This window comes from Pseudopipra pipra, chromosome 24 (genome assembly GCF_036250125.1).
Source record: "Pseudopipra pipra isolate bDixPip1 chromosome 24, bDixPip1.hap1, whole genome shotgun sequence".
Classification (NCBI taxonomy): domain Eukaryota; kingdom Metazoa; phylum Chordata; class Aves; order Passeriformes; family Pipridae; genus Pseudopipra; species Pseudopipra pipra.
Window position 1 is genome coordinate 2,521,662 of NC_087572.1, and position 19,742 is coordinate 2,541,403.

At 56.9% G+C, this 19,742-nt stretch overlaps 2 protein-coding genes across 3 annotated transcripts; both read right to left on the minus strand.

The window, feature by feature from the left end:
- Positions 1–1,039: 1,039 nt before the first annotated feature.
- On the minus strand, positions 1,040–12,151 carry NT5C1A (5'-nucleotidase, cytosolic IA). 2 transcript variants are annotated; one of them, XM_064635098.1, is made up of 7 exons: positions 12,069–12,151; positions 11,928–12,033; positions 6,264–6,431; positions 5,312–5,441; positions 4,906–5,028; positions 4,284–4,468; positions 1,040–4,060 (listed from the first exon to the last, which is right to left on the minus strand). In XM_064635098.1, the coding sequence occupies exons 1-7, from the start codon at positions 12,134–12,136 to the stop codon at positions 3,695–3,697; spliced, it is 1,146 nt and encodes a 381-aa protein (XP_064491168.1). In that variant the 5' UTR covers positions 12,137–12,151; the 3' UTR covers positions 1,040–3,694. The 2 variants fall into 2 exon arrangements, with proteins under 2 accessions (XP_064491168.1, XP_064491167.1); XM_064635097.1 differs by lacking the exon at positions 12,069–12,151 and having other exon boundaries at positions 11,928–12,023.
- A 1,926-nt stretch (positions 12,152–14,077) lies between these two features.
- HPCAL4 (hippocalcin like 4) lies at positions 14,078–17,861 on the minus strand. Its single transcript, XM_064635121.1, has 4 exons — positions 17,760–17,861; positions 15,845–16,014; positions 15,487–15,702; positions 14,078–15,225 (listed from the first exon to the last, which is right to left on the minus strand). Exons 2-4 carry the CDS (start codon positions 16,004–16,006, stop codon positions 15,028–15,030), a joined length of 576 nt encoding a protein of 191 aa, XP_064491191.1. The 5' UTR covers positions 16,007–16,014; positions 17,760–17,861; the 3' UTR covers positions 14,078–15,027.
- Between the last annotated feature and the right edge of the window lie 1,881 nt (positions 17,862–19,742).

A 19,742-nucleotide genomic window follows, 5' to 3' on the forward strand; every position in this document is an offset into this window, starting at 1 on the left:
CCATCAGCTCTGCCTGCGCTTCTCCTCCTCCATGGGCTCCATTTCAAAGCACTCTCACTGCAGAGCCCTGCAATGCTGGCAAAGGAAAAAGCTCGGAAAACAGGCAACAGAAACAAAACCTCAGGCTTGCAGCAAAGCAGTGACAAAACATGCCAGACCCACCTGCACAAACCTCCCCCTTCCCACCCCACATGGCCTTGGCCCATGTCCTTCCATGACCCTCCCTGGCCCTGGTGTCAACCCTCGGAGTCAAGGGGTTTGGGGTGGATTTTGCATCAGAGGCAGCTCTTGGCCTTGGTGTGGACATCTTGACCTCTCAGGAGCGGATGGACCCACCTGGACTTTCACTGGTGCAACACTGGCTGGAATCTGTGCTGGAATTTGATTTTTCCTCCAGGCATCTGGTGGAAGAACATGCAGGACTGGGGATGGGCTGGGGGAAGGCATTCCAGCAAAACAAAACACTCTCTGCTGAGGGCCATCCATCCCTTAAATGAACACCCATAGCAGGGATGCTGCCCCGGGGCCTATGGACATTCCTTGGCTATATTTGGTGTTGGATGGAGAATTTGTTGCTTCCCCTTAACCCATCTGTTCCCCTTATTGGCAGGGAGGAGCCAACACCAGAACTGCAGTGTCGCTACTCGGATAAACCCGGTACTTCAGCAGCAATAAATCTCCTCTGTTAAGCTTTTGCTGCCTCCCACCTGTTGGCTGAGAGAAAATCAAGTTGACAAAAGTCTTCTGCCAAACTGTATTTTTATCCAGGGCTTCATCACGAGTCCAGGTTCCCACAAAAGCCGTTCACAAAGCAGAGGGAGGTGTTTGTATCACCACACATCTCAGCTCTGGAATCCCACCTCTCCCAGAGGTTTCCAGTTCCAAATTAGGTGCTTTAATTACATTTTCTGAATTCCCTTAAATCCCCAAAAGCTTCTCGTCGCCCCCACCCCACCCTCCTAAAACCTGGGAGGTCCCAAGCAGGGACCCCAGACAGCCAAAATACTCATTGTGAGAAAGGCGACTGAGAGAGCCAGGCTGGGACCAACACGGTTTATTACAGAAAAACACCCCGAGGGATTTCATTAACATGGCAAAAAAAAAAAAAAAACAACACTGGAGGACAATGAAGTGAAACCCAGGGCAACAACACACAGCAGGAAAGTCCAGTTGTCAGCCAGGACAGCACAAGAGGCTGCACTGGCCCATCCAGGTGGGAGATGTGCCCAGCCCATGGAGCTGGAACCAGGGACCCCATCACACCCCCAGCCCGAGGGGACATGGCAGGTGGGCACATGAGGAAAGCACACAAGCAGCAAGTCCATGTCTTCCAGTTGTAGTGATGGAGGAGATAAAAACACAAGAAGCCACGTGGATAAAAGCAAATGGGGCAGCCACTGCAGGAACAGAAATCCCCACTCGGGAAGGACTCAAGGGGGGAGAAGGGAGGTTTGCCTCACCTGGGGCCCATTTCCTGAGTCCCACGTCTCCCAGTGAGCCCCTAAGCTGCCCTGGCAGCAGCAGGACCCTAAGCACAGTCACTAAAACCCTGCTCTCAGCTCCCACCCAGCTCCCTGTGCATCTCAGGGCCCAGAAAGGCAGCAGGAAAGCTGCTGAGATCCAGGGCTGCACCCCAAAATCACCGTGCATACTTCCCTGGAGCTCACAGCACCTCCAGACAGGGCATCCATCTCCTCCTGCCAGCCCAGCCCTGCCAACACCAACATTGCCTCTGGATCATCCAACACATTCCCCACAGCACCCAGTGCAACCACCCACCCCAGTGGCCGTGCTTGCACCCTGTATCCAATCCCACTGGCACCCTGCCCTGCTCCGAAGGGCTGGCTGACAATTCCATTCCTCCTGGAACATCCCCTCCCGTGTGCAAGCTGGGCTTGGCTGGGCTTCCACGATGCAGATCTTCAGGAAACACCTTGGAGATGTTTACTGAGAGGCCAGGCTGTGCTCCCCTCCCAGCTGCCAAAAAAGGTCTCCAAGATCCAGCCCAAGATTCCAAAATCTTGGGTTCACATCAAAAAGATGAGACCTTTCTATAAACCTGAATGTTAATGGATGTGTTACCAAGATACTCACATCTTTCAAGATTTTTTTTCTTTGTTTGTTTGGATTTTAGACCTTCCTCTGAGGTCTTTGTCACCCAGATGTGACAAAGAACAGTCTGTCAAAGAGTTTGGGGGGAAAAAAGTGCAATTTGCTCTTCACTGCTAGAGTGGGATTTAGTGCAATGAGAAAAGTCTGCCAAGCCACTGAAGGCATCACCAGCTTGTTTATATATTCCTCAAAAGTGCAATAACTCAAGCTCCAGCCTCACTCTTTGAGCTGAAACTTCCCTGGAAAGAGCCAGAGGCAGACACACACCTTGGGAAACTTCAGCCCATGGAGTTTGTAGAAAACTACAAACTGATAATACTGAGCATTCTTCCTGCTACACTTCCTCCTACACTGTGGGGTGCAGTACAAAAAAAAAAAAAAAAAGGAAAAAAAAAACCCACAAGGAAGAAATAATCTTTAAATTTTCCTCCTGAGGGTGTCCTCTGGGACAGGGCTTTGAGCAGAAATGTCAGTGTGATTTCCACACCAGTTTCTCTCCAATTGATCTCTCAGCCTGTTTTTTTAATCAGAGATTTGGTTCTCTCACAGCATCACTAGCAGAGGTGTCTATTTTAGGAAACACCAGAGGTTTTAAGAAGCTGAGGAGAAAAAGATTATCAACTCATATGGGCTCAGCCTAGAAAGGGAAAAAAAAAATCCTTTAATTAAAATCCCCAGGCTGAAATTCTCTGCAGATTTACCTAAATGGACTTCAAATGATGTCCCTAATATATCAGGGCCTGCTTTTAACTTAATTGAAGCCCTGGGCATGTGTCTGCAGCCCCTGGACAGCTCAGGGATGAGCTGGGCTTTGGATGCCTCACTGAGATTATTATTTTCAAGTGCTAAATCATGCAAGTGTGAAACCCAAATACAAAAACCTGGGCCCAACAATACATTAGCTAGCCCAAAGCTCCAAGCAGGAAACAGGATTTTTTCATTTTAATATGTAAGTATTTGTTTCTATTTTTCCAAATTTGAGCTGTTCAGCTGGCAAAATCTTGCTGTAAGGACAGATATTGAATATTTTCTAGTTAGGGAGCAGAAGATGAGCCTGGGAAGACACAGTACTACAGTTTAATTTTAGTTAAAAGGGACATTTTGTTTCAAAGCTGCAAGAAAGGTTGTTGGGTGCTCCCCACTTTCCAGTTCAGCCTAAACATTTGCTCTGGAAGTCAAAGTCTCTGGGAGTTACCTGGGGTTTTAAATAAACACCAATAGGTGAAACCTGCCTGGCACAAAGAGTCCACACAAGGCGGATCCATCCTCGAGGGATTTTGCCTGAAGCGAGCGCAGAGCGCGCGGACGAACTGGGAAAATGGCTCTTGGGATGCCTGGCACAGAGGAGCCCCCAGTCCCACGAGGGACAGGGACACCACCACAGCACCCCAACTAAAAGAGGCGAAAGGAAGCGTTCCATCAGCCCCCTCCTCCCTCCGCGCCCCCGACACGGCTCCCGCTGGGGAATAAACTCACGTTCCCCGGGACAAACGCTCTCTGCCTTGCAGACCACGACCCCGCCGGGGGTGTGACACACACGGGATGAGGTCCATGCCAGGGGCTGTGGGACCAGCCAGTTCCACTATTTACTGTTGGGGGCTTGCTTCTCCTGCGCCGGCCGCTTGTGCTTCTGGGCGACGCCGTAGGGGACGTGGGCGGCCACGGTGCCCATCTCCTGGGCTCCCTCCACGTGGAACATCTGGTCGTCGAAGAAGATGTGGGGGCGGATCTTCCTCAGCAGCGGCCCCTTGGGAGCCCCGGCCAGGAACAAAGCCTCGTCCGTCTCCAGGCCCCAGCTGCGCAGAGTCTTTAGGGCCCGGGCGCCCGAGCTGGCCGCGCTCCTGGCGGTGACCAGGTACGTGCGGATGGGGCACTCCATCCTCAGCCCCTTGGAGTAGAACTTCTTCTGCAGCTTCCCCAGGGCCTCCAGGAAGCCCTTCAGGGGTCCCTGATGAAGCAAGAAGAAACCATCACTTTGCAGATGTCCATGCCATCCTTCTTCCTCCCTAAACGACAGCAGGGGCCCCACACAGCCATCCCATGGGCCAGCAGCTGCTGACCTACCTGCCTCACACCCCACATGCCCATCTCTGCCTTATTCCCAGAGGTGAGAGCATCCCTGAGGGCTGCCTCCCTCCCAGAGCCTTTTCCTGGCTTCACCCCAGCGCTACCTGTGCCAGAGGCTTGTTCTCGTGAGCCTTTTCGTGCTCAAAGAACATGTCCAAGCCATGAGCCTTCACGATCTGCTCCGACTCGTCCGAGAAGAGCACGGCGTCCCCGTCAAACGCCACCCGCAGCTGGTTCTCTGACACCTCCAGGTCTCTGCTGGGGCTGAAGATGGTGGCTGCAGCAATCCCTGCAGAGGTAAAGCGTGAGGCAAGAGGTGGCAGTTACCCAAGGATCCGTCCTCGTGGCGCGTCCACTGAGGAGCAGAGCAAAACACGACGGGCTGGAAGCAAACACCGCAAGGAAATGCACCCAGCAGCGCCTGCAGCTTGGCCCCGAGACCTTTTACAGCAAAAACAAATCCCCAGATGACAAATCACCCTTTGCATACGAGAATTAATGAGCAAAAACACCGCCTTTGCCTTGGAAGAGCTGTGGAGCTCGTGGAAAAGCTTATTTCTATGGAAACTAGAGGCTCTTTGGAGCTTCGAAGATGTGGGACAAGGCAAACCTGAATGGCATGTCAACATAGGGACATGTGTATTGGAGCTATTGCTCCTGGCACCAACCCCCTGAGGGCTCCAGGCTCCCCCCATTTCCCCCCCCCAGGCTGGACCCCAGACTCACCCTCTTCAATGGCCCCACTCACTTTCTCGGCGTCAGAGGAGAGGTAGAGGTTGGCGTGATAGGCCTTGAGGTAACAGATGGGGCTGTTCCCTCCCGTCATGCAGAACCTCTCGATGAACAGATCTGAGGGCAGACAGACCCCGGGGTGAGCCCTGGTGCCCCCCGAACAAGCCTTGACCTGCTGCTCCCCGTGGCATCCCCAGAGCCGCCAGGACTGGGCTAATTTTGGCTCTGCTGCCCAACAGCAGGGCCAGCAGCCAGAGCACCTCAGCACCGGCCAACTCCCGCTCTCAATACCCAGGAAATCTGGGAGAAGCGGGCTCAGAGGGTGTTTGGCAGGAGGAGACAGGAGAAAACATCTCCTTTTCTTGGTGCCAAGCAAAGGACACCTTCCCTCTCCGCTTACCGTAGTGGTTGATGCTGTTGATCAAGCGAACCCCAACCTGGGCGTGGTTGTTGGTCATGAGGACGATGTCAAAGAGCTCCTCGCTGTCAGGGTAGAGCTCTCTCAGTTGTGTATTCACTGCCTCCAGTGCCTGCAGCACCCCAGGGTGAGGGGGGGGGAGTGTCAGCGAGCCCCAGGCGTGGCCCTGACCCCCCTCCCACCAAGCAAAACACTCCTGTTCACCAAACCAGGGATCTGGCCCAGCCCCAGCTACACCCTGAGCCAAGCCAGCATCGACTGGGAAAAAACAGACTGATTTCTGGGGGGGAAAAACCCACATTGCTGCTCTTCTGTTTTCAAACATGAAAGGTTTCGAGCTTAAGAAATGAGAATAAATTAGCTCTGACTTACAGATAAGTGTTTTTCAAGCAATCAGAAACAGAATAAGTCTCTCCCCACTGAGTGGATTAGTTTATTCATTGGGAACAGGCAAGAGATTGCTCCAGCGAGCACCCAAAGCTGCACTAAATCCAGAGGAACTGGGGAAGAAACTGGAAAATGTTTTTCAAGTTTGAAATGCCTCATTTCAACACATCAAAATTAGAAATTGGCTGACTCTGCAGCAAGGCTAAACTCAGCCAATTTACAAGAATAAATAAATTGTAATAATAATAATAATTTTTTTAAAGTTATGAGAATTCCCTAAAGGGAAACTCTAAATATGATCCAAAGAGATGATTTTTTCCGTTCTTGGGCTCAGTTGCCAAAATCCAGCATCTGCTCAGCCCTGGAAGCAGCACATCACTTGCCAGGAGGTTTATTTGACCTCTGTTTGCTCTGTGGCTGCTTCCCTTCTGCCACACTGCTCGTCTCCATCCCGACCCCATGCAAGCATCCCACAGCACTCCCCTCTCCCAGGAATTTCTGGGTGAGGACCAGAGTGCTGATTCACCTTAGATGGGTGGACTCTCACCTTGACAAAGGGAAAGGCAGCCCCGGGGAGGAAGGGCTCGTTCTCGTGGTCCAGCTGGTATTTCACGTAGGCCTCCACCCCTTGCTCGTTGTAGATCTTCTGCTCCTCCTCCATGCGGAACAGCGCCCGCGAGGACACGGCGATGGTGATGGCGTTCTCCGGCTTGGGCTGTGGGCAGAGGGACAAACTGGGGAGGCAGCCCCTGCTCCCAGCCCCGCTCCCTGGGCTGGCATCTCTTCGCTCCCAGCATGAAAGGCCAGGGGGTGGGTGACACCTCTGTAGTGATTTGGAGGACAAGGGGCAGCTGCAACCCCGATCTCCCGATGCGCCTGACGCGCCGCCCCCACACCTTTGGGATACCTGTGATCCCGCTCCCGAGCATTCCCACTGCAAGCAGGCTCTCAGGCCCAACGGACTACCCCAGGAGAACCACTCAGCCTCATGCAGAAGGGATTTTTGTGGCTTTTCCCACCCCCCAGCCAGGAAAAACCACTCTGCGGCTCAGCCGGATCCGCATCCCGTGATGCCGTCCAGATGTGACAAACAACCCACGCCAGCTCAGCTCCTAAAAACACTTGATAGAGTTATTGTGGGCGGAAACATGACAAACAGGTGGTGCAGGCAATGATTTATGTGTCATTATTATTAATGTTCGAAGGCTTGATCCAAAATCCACTCGAGTCAACAAGGCACCTCCAGTGGGACTTGGCAGAGGGAGAGGGAACACTGGGAAAGTCAAGCTCATCTTGACCCCCACCCGATGTCCCTCTCCCCTTAGAGGGCAGGGAGGTGTTAATCCCCATCACTCACTTGCAAGCACAAAAATAAGTTAATTACTGGTGGCCAATGAGGAATGCTCACTGCCAGGACAGCAAATCCTACAGAGGGACAGTGGCACAGGGAGCCCTGTCCCCAGCAGAGCCTGCAGCGAGTCCAGGGAGCAGGACAGGCCTCAGGGGCTCCCTGGGAGCTCAGGGATGCATCTCTGCAGGAAGCCTGTGAAATCCAGGTGTCAGCACTGCAGAAACCACTCCTCTGTGATCTCTGGGATCCTTTGTGGCATTACCCCGTGAGTAATCCTCTGGCAATGCCGTTTGCCCAAGGGGTGGAGGGTGCCTCTGCCAGCTGCTCCACACACCCAGGTGCTCCAAAGTTCAAGCTCCCACCCTGCCTAGGGCTGAGCTTTACAGGAACAGCAGCCTGGCAAGGACAGGTACCCCATCCACACTGGGGATTCACTCCCCACAGGGCTGGGTTTGCCCTGGGACTCGCTCTGCCCCCAGCCCAGCACAGAGACACACCCAGGAATGAGTCACTGGGAGCTTCCATCCCATTCCCAGCACCAAACGCCCCTGTAAGCAGTGCCCAAGGCCAGCCCTGCAGCACGGTCAGTCCCCTCTCCAAGGCTGCATCAGTTCCCAAATTCCCAAAATCCCCAGCGAAGCGATTAAGCAGCAGGTGATCAGGATAAGACACAGATCAGGTCAGGCTGAGAACATCACTACAGCCACAGGGATCCCTTTCCTGCAACATTTGCAAAGAAATATGATCCCATTTGGAAGTGGCTCCATAAGGAAAGCAAGGGAACAACCCCCAGGACATGCAGGATCACCCAGGTCCACGCAGGAGCTGATCCATGGCACCAGCATTGCTCCAAGTGAACCAGGGCCAGGCCTCCAATTATGTTCAGATCCCCAAGGGGTGTCAGCTATTAACTGGTTACAGGCCAAGTCTTGGCACTTCAACTCATTAATTAATAACTCTGGTGACATGGGCCATTTGTTAGCTGAAAATATTAATAACTACTAAAGGTCTTGGGACATCCGGCCATTAGCTGGAGTCCTGCCTCTCCATCCTTCTCCCGACTCCCTGCAGTGCTGGCTCTGTAGGAAACCTGCCAGGTGTTTGCTCCCTGATCCTGGTCCCCAACGGACCACAGGGCAAAGCATCCTCCAGAACCAGCCCTGAAGGAAGATCCTTAGGAGAGAAAATAGGTCAGCAGCCCACATGTAACAGCACAGAGACAAAGAAGGGGGCCAGAAGGATGTTTGGGGCCAGAAGCCAAGCCGGGTGCCCAGAGGGAATTTCCATCTCTGTCTCCACACACACACACACCTTGCACCCTGAGGGGACACCTTGCACAACAGCAACAGGCTGCTCAAGGTCCCTTCCCCGCCACTTAAAGGCACCAGCCTCCAGGAGGTTAATTTAAGAGGTAATAAACGCAGCAATAAAAATAACCATAAGCTTGGGGCCTGACTCTGCCCCAGCGTGGGCTGCTGGAGCCCCAGGTGCCCGCGGGCAGGAAGCTTGGCCCTTGGGAATGGGACCTGCCGGATCCTGTCGGCTCCTGCCAAGGAAGATTTGCACCTTCGGAGCACTTTAGGCAGGAAAGTCTCACCCGGGTGCTAACGCAGCTCCCAGCTCCGGCTGGGCTGGAACAGCCCTGCTGTTCTCTGGGAAATGCTGACATTTAAAAAATAAGGCAATTCTGCTCTGCGAGGAGGGATCTGCATTTTGACATTTCTTTGAAGTGGAGGTTTCATTTGGAAGCGTTCCCTCCTCGAGGTTGTTTGGATGCTTCTTCATCCCTACTAGTACTGCAGATGGCCATTACAACATTCAGAAATGGGCTTTAAAAAGCCTCAGTGCTCCAGGAACCACAGCACCTCAAATCCCCCATCAGAGTGCTGCGAACAACCCAACAAATGCCACTTTTCTCCCAAAACCGTGATGTTTCAAGGCAAACACCCTCCTTTTGTAACAGGAAGCACGTGCATGGGAGGGGTCCTGCTCACAGTCCTGGTTGGGATGTATTTAGACTCATAGCCCCTATCCCAACACAGCCTCCTGCTCCTGGTGCCCCAGCCCCTGAGGGTTTGGGAACTCTGAATCACAAACCCTGTTTTCCCCTTGGAGCAACATCCAAGGTCAGCCAAAGTCAGTTAAAGCTCATCATCCAACACAAGCCTGGGCTCTGCTCAGCCGAATCCAACTGAATTTGCTGCCTGGAGATTCACGGTGAGCTCTTCTCCCTTCCTTCTCATGGGAAGGTCAGATCCAGCCCCATCCTGACCACTGAGCAAGAGATTAATGATGTGTTTAAGAGAAGTATGAGCAGGGCAGCACAGGGGAAGGTCCCATCCTAATCCTGGGTCCATCTCTGTGGTCAGGCAAACAGGAGGGATGACCAGGGACATGTCCCAACAGCCCAGCCCTCTGAAGAGGGACATCAGCCCTTGGCACAGCTCCAGGTGATCCACAAAGTCCAAGCCCATCTCCGAAGCGTAAGTGACCTTTCCAACATGCTCCAGATCCATCAAGTGCAAAACCCATCACAGATCCAAACCCCCAATTTGGGGGGCAAAGCTGTATTTCAGGAGTGACTGGAAACAGCCCATTTCCCTCTGCAGACCCAACAGCTGGTGGCCTTTAAATAGCTCTTCTAATCAGATGTAAATCCTAAGCAGCCCCCCAAGGATTAGAGGCAGACATTTGGAGATCCCACGGGCTCCCAGGATGAGCAGCGGGACTGCGTCCTCCCACCCACAAGAGCCACAGGTGCCCACAGTGGCACTCAACACCAGCAGCTCCACTGCCACCCCTGGAGGCCACCACTGGCAGGAGCCACAGTGGGGACCCTGTTCTGCCCCCCTCGATCCCTGCCTGGGGCTGAATCTGCTGGACTCAACTGGATCCTAAAATCCTGGAAGAATCCTGTCAGCTCTGGGCACTTCCCTGGATGCTGCAGAAGACCAAATTCAACATTTGGAGGTGGATTTTGGAGTGAAATATGGTCACAGAAAGGGAAGAAGAAGGGCTTGCTCCAGGATCAAGCATCACCCCCACTCCAGCTACAGCATCCCAAAAATCAGGCACCCTGGTGAGCCGGATGGGACCCCAAGGGTGCAGGGGACAAGCAGGGTGCTCAGAGGAAGGGAGCCAGAAGAAGGTCAGCTCCCATTAACCCCACTCAGCGTCACCAGAGAGGCTGGGGGACATTTTCAGCATTGCTGAGGAGTGACAAATCCCTTCGCTGACCTCCCCAGCTGGCAGGAGCGAGGCTGGAGCAGCCACAGGAGCCGGAGCATGGGAAGAGCGGAGACCCCTGCAAAGTGGGAATGCCCTGTTAACCAACCCATTTCCCAGCCAGGAATGGGCTCCCCAAAACCCCTCTGCCTCCTGCCACCTCACAGCCCGTGTCCAGGAGGGAGCAGCCCCCACAGCTCACATCTGCTCCCCCACAGGTACCCGCTCCTGTTCCACCAAGAGGACAGACAGACCTGGCACCTCCAAGGGCACAGACTGACAACTCCATTTCCCGCACGCACGAGGGAGCCCTGGGTGTTCTGAGCCCCCTGCTCGGGATCAGATTAAAGTTCAGGGCGATGGCTGGGATGGTTTTGAGTTTTCCCAGAGCATTATTTACGCTGCAGAAAAGTGCTCTGCAGCCATCCATCACAGGGCTGGCAGCTGCCTGGCAGGGCAGAGCAGGGCACCCCAGCTCTGTGCGAGGGCCCCCAGCCTGCCCCAACAGAGGGGCACGGGGCATCATCCCCAGCCCCACAAAGGGGGATGGCACAGCCTGACTTGAGGATCTGGGTGCCTGGATCTCGGCCCTGCCGCTGGTTTGCTGTGTGAGCAAAGCCCATCCCTGCCTGGCGCCTCAGTCGTACAGCACAGATGGGGGCACTGGTCATCGAGCTGCCTGCAAGGAGAGGAGGAGCCTGGGCTGACATCTACACAGGCCGAGAGCATGGCATGAAAGACAACTAGCTGCATCCTGCCACCAGGCCAGGCTGTCCCTCTTCCTCTGGGAAGGACACAGCAATGCCAGCTGGCAGCGGGTCCACGACAGGGGGCTGCAGCCGGGTCCCCAGCCGGGAAAGCACAGGGGCTGCTCCAAGCTGGGGTCTGCAGAGCAAGAGCTTGGCTGTCTCCCCTCGTGGAGAGGTCACACACAGAGCTCCACAGCTATCCCGAGGGATAGCAGCACTTCCAGGCGCTCCCATGTTTAAACCCAGCAGGCTCAGCCCTGGTTAGATAACGGAGGCTTTCCCTCTAATCTCCCAGAGCAGGCGAGCCTGGCAGGGGCAGCTGCACCCCTGTGACACCCCACTGCTCTGGGCAGGGATTCAGCTCCCGGGCTGTCCCCCTGCTCCAGCACTGCCACCCCTCCTGTCCCTGGCAGGGCCTCCCGCCTTGGCGCAGGGGACAGGCAGCTCATGGGACGCGGAGCCGCTCTGCAAGGACACCTCAGCCCAGGAGGGACCCGGGAACACCACAGGGACCCACAGGAACCCAGAGACAACCAAGCGTAACCCAGGGATGCCAAGGAGGAGTGGGGGCATCTGGAGAGACCCCGGGACCTGGACGGAGACAGGGTGTCAAAGAAAAACCAGAGACACCCCCGGGGGGACCCCAGAGAGTGTGGAGGAGATGGGATGGGGCACCCAGAGACACCCGGGGGGTTCCATGGGGGAATCCGGAGAAGATGAGGCACCCAGGAGGACCACAGAGAACCTGTAGAAGATGGGGCCCCTGGAGTGACCTGGGGGCACCCGGGGGAGATGGGGCACGCGGTTTGGAGGGGGGCACCCAGAGGGGCTGCGTCCCCCCGCGGGCAGGGAGTGCAGCGCGGCTGGGCACCTCGGGGGCTCTCACCGATTTGGGCTTCTTCTTGGGGGCGAGGTTGTCGTAGAAAGCCTTGGCTTCATCCCAGGGCCGGCCCGGCGCCCCGGCGGGGCCCGGCGGCTCCATAGCGCGGCGGCTCCGGGGCACCGGCGGCTCCGGCGCGGCGGCGGCTCCGCCAGTCCCGGGAGCTCCCGGAGCCGGGGCCGGCCCGGCGGAACGCGCTTTATAAGGCATCCCATGAAGCTCCGGGGTTTCAGTCCACCGGGACACGGATTAACCTCTTCGGGACCGAGCGCTCCTCGCCGCCGCCTCCCCTCCGCCCGGTAATACCGGAGTGCTGCGGGGAACCGAGCCGGGAGACCTCGTTCCAAAGCAGAGCCAGCCCCGGGGGCAGCGAGCCCCCGGGAGCGAGGGGAGGGGGCTGGGGACAAAGGTGACATCAGCAGAGCCCCCCAGGAGGACACGGAGAGGGATGTGATGGGGCACCCACGGCAGACACCAGCTCCTGCTCGTGCCAAGGGTTTGGCCACCCTTGGAGAACGCAGGGTGGCACCGATGCCAGGGCAGCGGGAAGGGCAGGAGGGTGGTCAGTGCTGGGAGCTGGAGCAGCCACGATGGTGGCAGCAGGGTAGGACAAAGTGTGGTGGGGCCCTGCTCCATGCCAGGGTTACCTGTGCCATGCACTAGTTAATGGAATGAGCACAGGTGTTAATTAAGGCTCTCCACTCCCAGGAGTGCTGGTGGGATTAAGTCCAGACACAAAACAGCACATACAGCCCAGCATTCAGCCCAGACTAAAACCTATACCGTGATCAGCAGACCCCCCAGAAGCCCTTGGGGAGCAGGGAGTGTACCCAGAGACCAAAGCCCATCAGCCAGAAAGGGGCAAGTGATGGAGGATCTCACCTTGTCTCACCTGGAACAGGGCAGCACCTGGGAGAAGGTCACAGAGCCCCAGGACAGAGGCCACCAGCAGGTTTTTTTATCCAAAGCTCTGTGCTACAGCTAAAGAAAAACACTCCCTGTGGACTTTGATGTAAAGCCTCAGGGACCCCATGTCCCTGTCCATGAAATCAATCCAACACCACCTCACTCGCACTGAGGTTCAACCAGGAGAGCAGAGCCAGCTGGGTGCTGGTGACCAGGGCTGGCTCCAGGGATTCCAAACCCTTTGGGTGTTTGATACCAGTTCAGCCTCAAAGACTTCCTTTCCCCAGGGCTTTTGCAGGTCCCTCCTGGGAAACACCTGAACTTCCTCTGTGGTGGCCCCAAGGGAAGCAGGAGCTTGGAGAGCCCCGGGATCACTGAGGCTATTCTTGGAGTCCCCTCTTCAAGCTTTTGAGTTGCTGCCTTTTCAGGCAGCAGCCCTGGCACGTCCCCAGGCCCCCACACAGCGGGACCTGCCCTGTCCCTGCTTCCCCAGCGCTGCTGAGCTGCAAACACACACACCCCCTCCTGGAAAGCACAGCGGCCAAACCCAGGGTGCAGAGCTCTCCCCTCAGCAGCACTCCTAAAAATACACACCCTGCTTTGGCCTTGGCATCCTCCCATCTCTGTGCTCAGGTGCTGGCTGTTGCAGGGCAGACCAGGTGATTTGCAACATCCAGGTGGGTGGGAGTCAGCACTGCTGCCCAGGAGCCAGCCCTGCCTGATTGATTGGAGAAATATTAAAATTTGGTGAGAGCTCCCTAGCAACAGTCACTATCTGTGCAGGCTGCTGATGGAGAGGAAGGGCCAGAGGAAACTATGCACAGGGAAGATGAGGGTGGAGAAAAGGACAAAGATACTGTGATAACAGATCCCAGTTGCTTATGGTGCTGGGATGGAGCCCAGGACAAAGCCACCAGGTCCTCTGGCCATGCCCAGCCCTGAGCTAAGGTTTTGATTGACAAATGAAACCCATTTCTAGCACAGCCCAGGGATGCCTGGTCCTACCCACCCCAAAAGTAACATTGCCTTCCCCAGAGCTACCTGCACAACTGAAGAGTTTCACCTGCCCACATCTTCAAGGCTCCCCAGACTGAGCCCCACTGTGCTGTCCCCAAGGGCTTCTCCATCCCTTGGAGTGTCACAGGCCCAACAGAGGCCCCTAAATGATGCTCAGGAGTGCAGTGTTGTCACCTCACTCTCCCCACAGCTGCAGTGGCTGCTCCTCAATAAGCCATTCGGGGGGAACACCATACACAGGGGACAGTTTATTTTTCCATTAAAAAAATAGATAACAACTTCACCATCTTCTAAGAGATACTACAGTCATCAACACCACAACGTGCAGACTAAACACCAACCTGTGACAATATTCCTGGCCTGGGACAGGAGGGATGGATGCAGCAGGCTGGGATGGGCGAGGAAGGGGACAGGCATGTTTCTTGTGGCCTCAGAGCTTTGCCAGGAGGCTCAGGAGGTGCAGGACCCATCCACACCTCTGCACAGCCTCAGTCCCTACAGTAGCACCACACACCAGGAGCAGCACCTCACAGAATCACAGAATCAGCTGGGTTGGAAAGGACCTCTGAGATCAAGTCCAACCCTTAATCCAACCCTGCCATGGTTCCCAGCCCATGGCACTGATGCCACATCCAGTCTCACCTTAAAAACCTCCAGGGACGGAAAGTCCACCACTTCCCTGGGCAGCCCATTCCAGCCTGATTATCCTCTCTGTAAAGAATTTCTCCTTAATATCTAACCTAAACCTCCCCTGGCAGAGCTTAAGACCATGCCCTCCTGTCTTACTGATAGTTGCCTGGGAGAAGAGACCAACACCCACCTGGCTACAACCAGGTTTAGATTGGATGTGATTCTAAAGCAGCAGGGATGTGGGAACAGTTAGCCCTGGGGAGCCAGGAAACTTGTCACTAGCTGCAGGGAATCCAGCTCCAGGATGGGATAAAATGGATTTGGGGTAACCTCAAGCTGACAATACCCAGAGCAGGCTCTACCCTTTGAGGGTATGGAATGTGAGCTGTCCAGGATACAGCTGGAGCAGAGGTGGATGGGCAGCAGGAGGGGTGGAGCGTGGCTGATACCTGGGACCAAGCGGGCACAGAGGGGCTCAGCAAAAAATGGGCATTGAAACCACCACAGGGAGCAGAGGTTGGCTGCAGCCAGTCCAGTACTGAGCCCCAGGGCTCTATTTCTGCATGTCACACTGCAGGAGGAGGACGATGGAGGGGTCACTCTTTGCAGCCTCCTTGAACTCCTCCAGGGAGATCTGGTCGTCCTTGTCCTTGTCCATCTTTGTGAAGATCTTGTCCACACGCTGCTGGGGTGTCAGCCCATCTTGGTTCATCCTCATCATGATCACAGTCCCCACCATCCTGTAAATGGCCTGGAGAAAAAAGAGAAGCAAAGTACCAGAGTGGGAATGCTGGATGGGCAGAATGTCCCAGGACAAGGCCGGGGGCACAGGATTTCTGCTCTGTTGGGACTGAGTTCTCTGCAGCTGCACAGTTACTGTCTGGTGCACACTGGCTACCTTTTGGACAAGGCTCTGGGTAGGAAAACTCATTCTTTGGTGTGAAAAGGGACCCAAGAGCTGCGAGAAGCCTGGAAAAAACAAGCTACCCCTGTGGATTTTAAGCACTGGTACCTCAATGATCTCCAGCATCTCTAAGCGTGTGATCTTCCCGTCCCCATCCAGGTCATACATCTCAAAGGCCCAGTTGAGCTTCTGCTCAAAGGTGCCCCTGGAGGTGACAGACAGGGCACAGATGAACTCCCTGAAGTCGATGGTCCCGTCCCCGTTCTTGTCGAAGGTGCGGAAAGCGTGCTGGGCAAACTTGGAGGCGTCTCCGTAGGGGAAAAACTGCGGGAAGGAGAGAAGAGAGATTGAAACGAGGAGGGGGAGCTCAGCACACAGGCTGCACCTGAAGCAGCACCCTTGCCCAGCAGGAGCTGAGTGCTCCAGCCCCACAGGCAGCACTTGGACCCCTGGCTGGAGCCCCCACCTTGATGTAGAGCTGCTGGAACTCCTCCAGGTTGAGGATGCCGGTGGGACAGTCCTTGAGGAAGCCCTTGTACCACTGCTTCAGCTCCTGCTCGCTGAACTCCGTGCTCCTCACCAGGTCATCCAGCATCTCCGGGGCCAGCTTGCTGCTGTGCTTGCCCATGGCTGCCCCTGGGAGGGAAAACACACGGCTCCTACACACCAGGCATGGAGAGGGATGGTCCTCCCAGGCCCTCCTCCACCCTGGCAGCTGGCTGATCCCACATCCCTCTTCCCCATGCTAGAGCTGATTCACCTGGATGATGGGTGTCCATGCAGGACAGTGACTGTGGCACTGGGAGCATGCTTGGCTGTGGCCTTTGCTGCTGGAGATGTGCAGGACCTGGCCCTGGGGCAGCCCCCCAGTGCACCCAGCAGCAGCACCTGCCGCCCCCCATCTCCTCAGCCACCTTTTGCCTGCAGAAAACCACTCAGAAAGCAACAGAAGATCCAGAATTCTTCCCATGGCCTTTACCAGACTGCGATCATAGAATCCTAGAATGGTTTGAGTTTGAAGGGACCTCAAAGATCACCTAGTTCCACTTCACTTGACCCCCTCCAAGGATGGGACAGTGAAGAGTCTGCTGCTAAAGCACATAAAATCCTCACTGGTACCATGGGACTCGCAGCATCCAGCTGGTCACAGTGACACCCAACCTGCTCCTGGCCAGCCCTTGGTGAGGATGGGGTCTGGCCAGGCCTCCACTCCTGTGCCACGGGGCTGCCAGCAGCACAGAGCGCTGGGAGCCCATGGCTGCGTGGGCAGGACGTGGATCTGCTCCGATACACGCCGTGCCCGCTCCCACGCAGCCTTGGCTGCCAGCACCGCTCAGCCTGAGCAGCAGATGGTTTGCTGAGAGCTCCTGGAGCTTCTCTCTCCATGGAGAAAGTTGAGTAGAAGTTCACCTGGAGCCCCACCAAGCACCGTCTTCCTTCCGAGTGTCTGATGTCCCGGCCATGCAGGCCTGGGGGGATGTGGGGTTACCCTGGGATGGGCACAAGCCTCCCCCCGCAGTGATGAGGGGCTCCTCGTGCTCCCAGCCAGCCCCATTGCCAGCTAATCTCACAGGCAGTGCCTTCTTCCTGCCCCATCATCCCACCAGCATCTGTCACTGTCTGCCACAGCAACACTCAACCCAGCACCCCTCGGCAGCCAGAGCTGAGGGAATGTCCAGACTCCCACAGAGCACAACACTTCCCCAGTGATCCCAGCTTGGCTGGGGGGCTGCACGAGCCCTCCCAGCATCGCAGTCCAGTTCTAAGCTGCTGGGACCAATTCTGTACCCCGGCCATCCCCTCCCTGATCCGTACCCATGGCCTCCCGCATCTCCCACCAGTCACACTGGCAGGAGGAGGCAGCGTCTCACCACATCTTATCCTGCAAGCGAAGCCCTCAAATTGGCCAGGACTCAAGAGCAACATCCTTTGGTTCACAGTCCTCCATTCCCTTTTCCAAGCTGTGCCCAGTCACGCCAGGGCAGGGGACAGCAGCCAGAAGGGCCACCACACACTTGACACAAACCACTCACCCCAAAGCACCAACATCATCACTGACCAGTGGCTGCTGGTCCCAAAACAGGACAGAGGGGGATTACTACAGGTGTCCCCATCAAGGGCTGCACCCTGGGCAGCACAGAGCAGCACCCCTGGACTGGCACCCTAAGGAGTAGGGAAGAGGCTCAGCTCTCAGCCCCGGGGATGGATGGGGATGTGGGGGTGCTCTGCCCACCCGGAGAGGAGGCGGCTCCGGGGCACCAGCCCCGACAGCCGCTGGAACCGGCTCCCGGGAGCAGCGCAGCTCCCGGCACCTGCCCCGACGGCAGCTCCGCACCGGGGAACCGGCTCCCAGCCCCGGCTCTGGCCCCGACGGCCCTTACCTGTCGTGCGGCGCGGGCAGGTGGCGGCTCGGCGGGGCCGGGCGGGGCGCGGAGCCGGTACCGGAGGGGCCGCGGTCCAGCCGCCGGCTCAGCCCCCGCCGCTCCCGCCCCTCTTGTAGCCTCAGGCCGCCCGCCCCCCCCCCCGGCGGCAGCGTTCGTGCATTGGCTGGGAGCGCTGTCAATCAACCGGGAGGGGCCGCGGGGTGGGGGGTCGAGGTGGGATACTGGGGGGGTACCGGGATGCTGGGAGGAGAAATGATACTGGGATGCTGGGAGATGCTGGGAGCAGGATGCAGGAGGGATGCCGGCAGTGGGATGCTGAGGGGATGGTGAGACTGGGATGTAGGGAGGATGCTGGCAGTGGGATGTGGGTGGATGCTGGCGGGGGGATGCCAGGGGATGCTGGCACCCAGCACACGGCCCCATGCTGCCTGCACTGGGGACACACGAGTGGCTTCTTGGTTGGCAGAGCCACAGTTGAAGCACAGAGGGGAAAGGGACAAGAGAACCACTCTGATCTTCAGAACCAAACGCGGAATGTTTCCATGGAGATAGCTGAGTGCTTCTCCCGGTGACCTTGGCATCCTGCTGTGATCCCAGTGCCACCTGGGCCTGTCCACAGCTGTCCCTCTGCAGCTGGTGGCCACTGAGCCCAGATGAAGTCTCCAGCCAGCCAGGACTGGTCCCCATCCCGTCCCCAAAGGGCTGTGGGGTGCCATGGGGTGCTCAGCCCTTCTCCATGGCATGTGCTCTCAGGTGCACCCACCTTTGCTGCAGAGGTGGCTGCATGAAGCAGCAGAAACTGTCTCAGCTGGAGGCAAGACGGGGCCGGGTTACAAAAACCCCAAATACTTTCAGCTGTGTATGAGCAGTGGGGCTGCAGGGCTCCATCACCCCCCCACCCTGGGGGCAGAAGGGGTGGACCCCCATGGCTGGACGTGACATCCCTGCACTGTGCCTGTGTCCAGGGTTGGACCCCACCTGGAATGGGGTGATTCAACCTCATGGGTTTTGTGTCACCCCCACAGACTCTGCTGGGCTCTGGGCACACAGCTCTGGGCGGCCCCAAAGCCTCTCCGTGAGCCTCCCCAAGAGCTCGGGGGATGAGGCCCCCCCGGACCCACTGCCAGTTCTTAGATGCTGAAGTTGAGGAGACATCAATTAGAGCAGCTCTGCAAACCTCCCGTGCTCGGGGTGCACAGGGGGACTGAAAAATTAATGAGGGCTTAATTGAAGCAGCACGGCTGCCAGGGCTGAGACCGGCCCAGCTCAGCTCATGGGACAGGGCTGCCAAGGGGACATGGGACGGCTGCAAGAGGCAGGGGAGCACCAGGTGACAGGGACGCCCTGGAGATGGGTGTAAGGGTGACTGTGGGATACTGGAATGCCCCAATTTTTGGGGCTGTGACACCGTGAGTCGTGGTGCTGGGGAACTGCCTGGGCACGTGGGGGGCTGGACACACTGGTGGCCCCAATCACAGCACCCAGGTGAGCCCCAAACCCTAACTGGGGCGACCCAAACCCTAACTGGAATGTTGGCCCTGGGATTGCAGAGCAGACAACTGGGTGTTTGGGGGGGACACTGGCTCTGCAGGCAACTCTGGCTCTGTGTCAGCTCTTTGCTCCCCGCTCCCGTAGCAGCACCCCCCAGCTCCCTGCCTCGAGTTCCCCGGGGTGCAGAGCTGCCAGGGCCCTGCCCGTTCCTAAAAACCTCCTTATCCAGCCACTCCGTGGAATGCAAAGGGCTGCAGCTTCCCCCAGCGGCTACGGGCTGCACCAGCACGGCCCGGGGGGCTGTGCCCGATGGGGGGGGCTGTGGGGCAGCTGCCTGGGGCTGCTACAGTCGGATCAGCCCCCCCAGACTGCTGGGAGCTGCGTATCCCAGAATTCCAACAGCCCGCTGCACTGCCAGGTCAGCCGGCTGTGACACCAGCAGTGCTCGGGGCACTGGTGGCTCAGCCAGCCCATCTGTGACCTCCCACT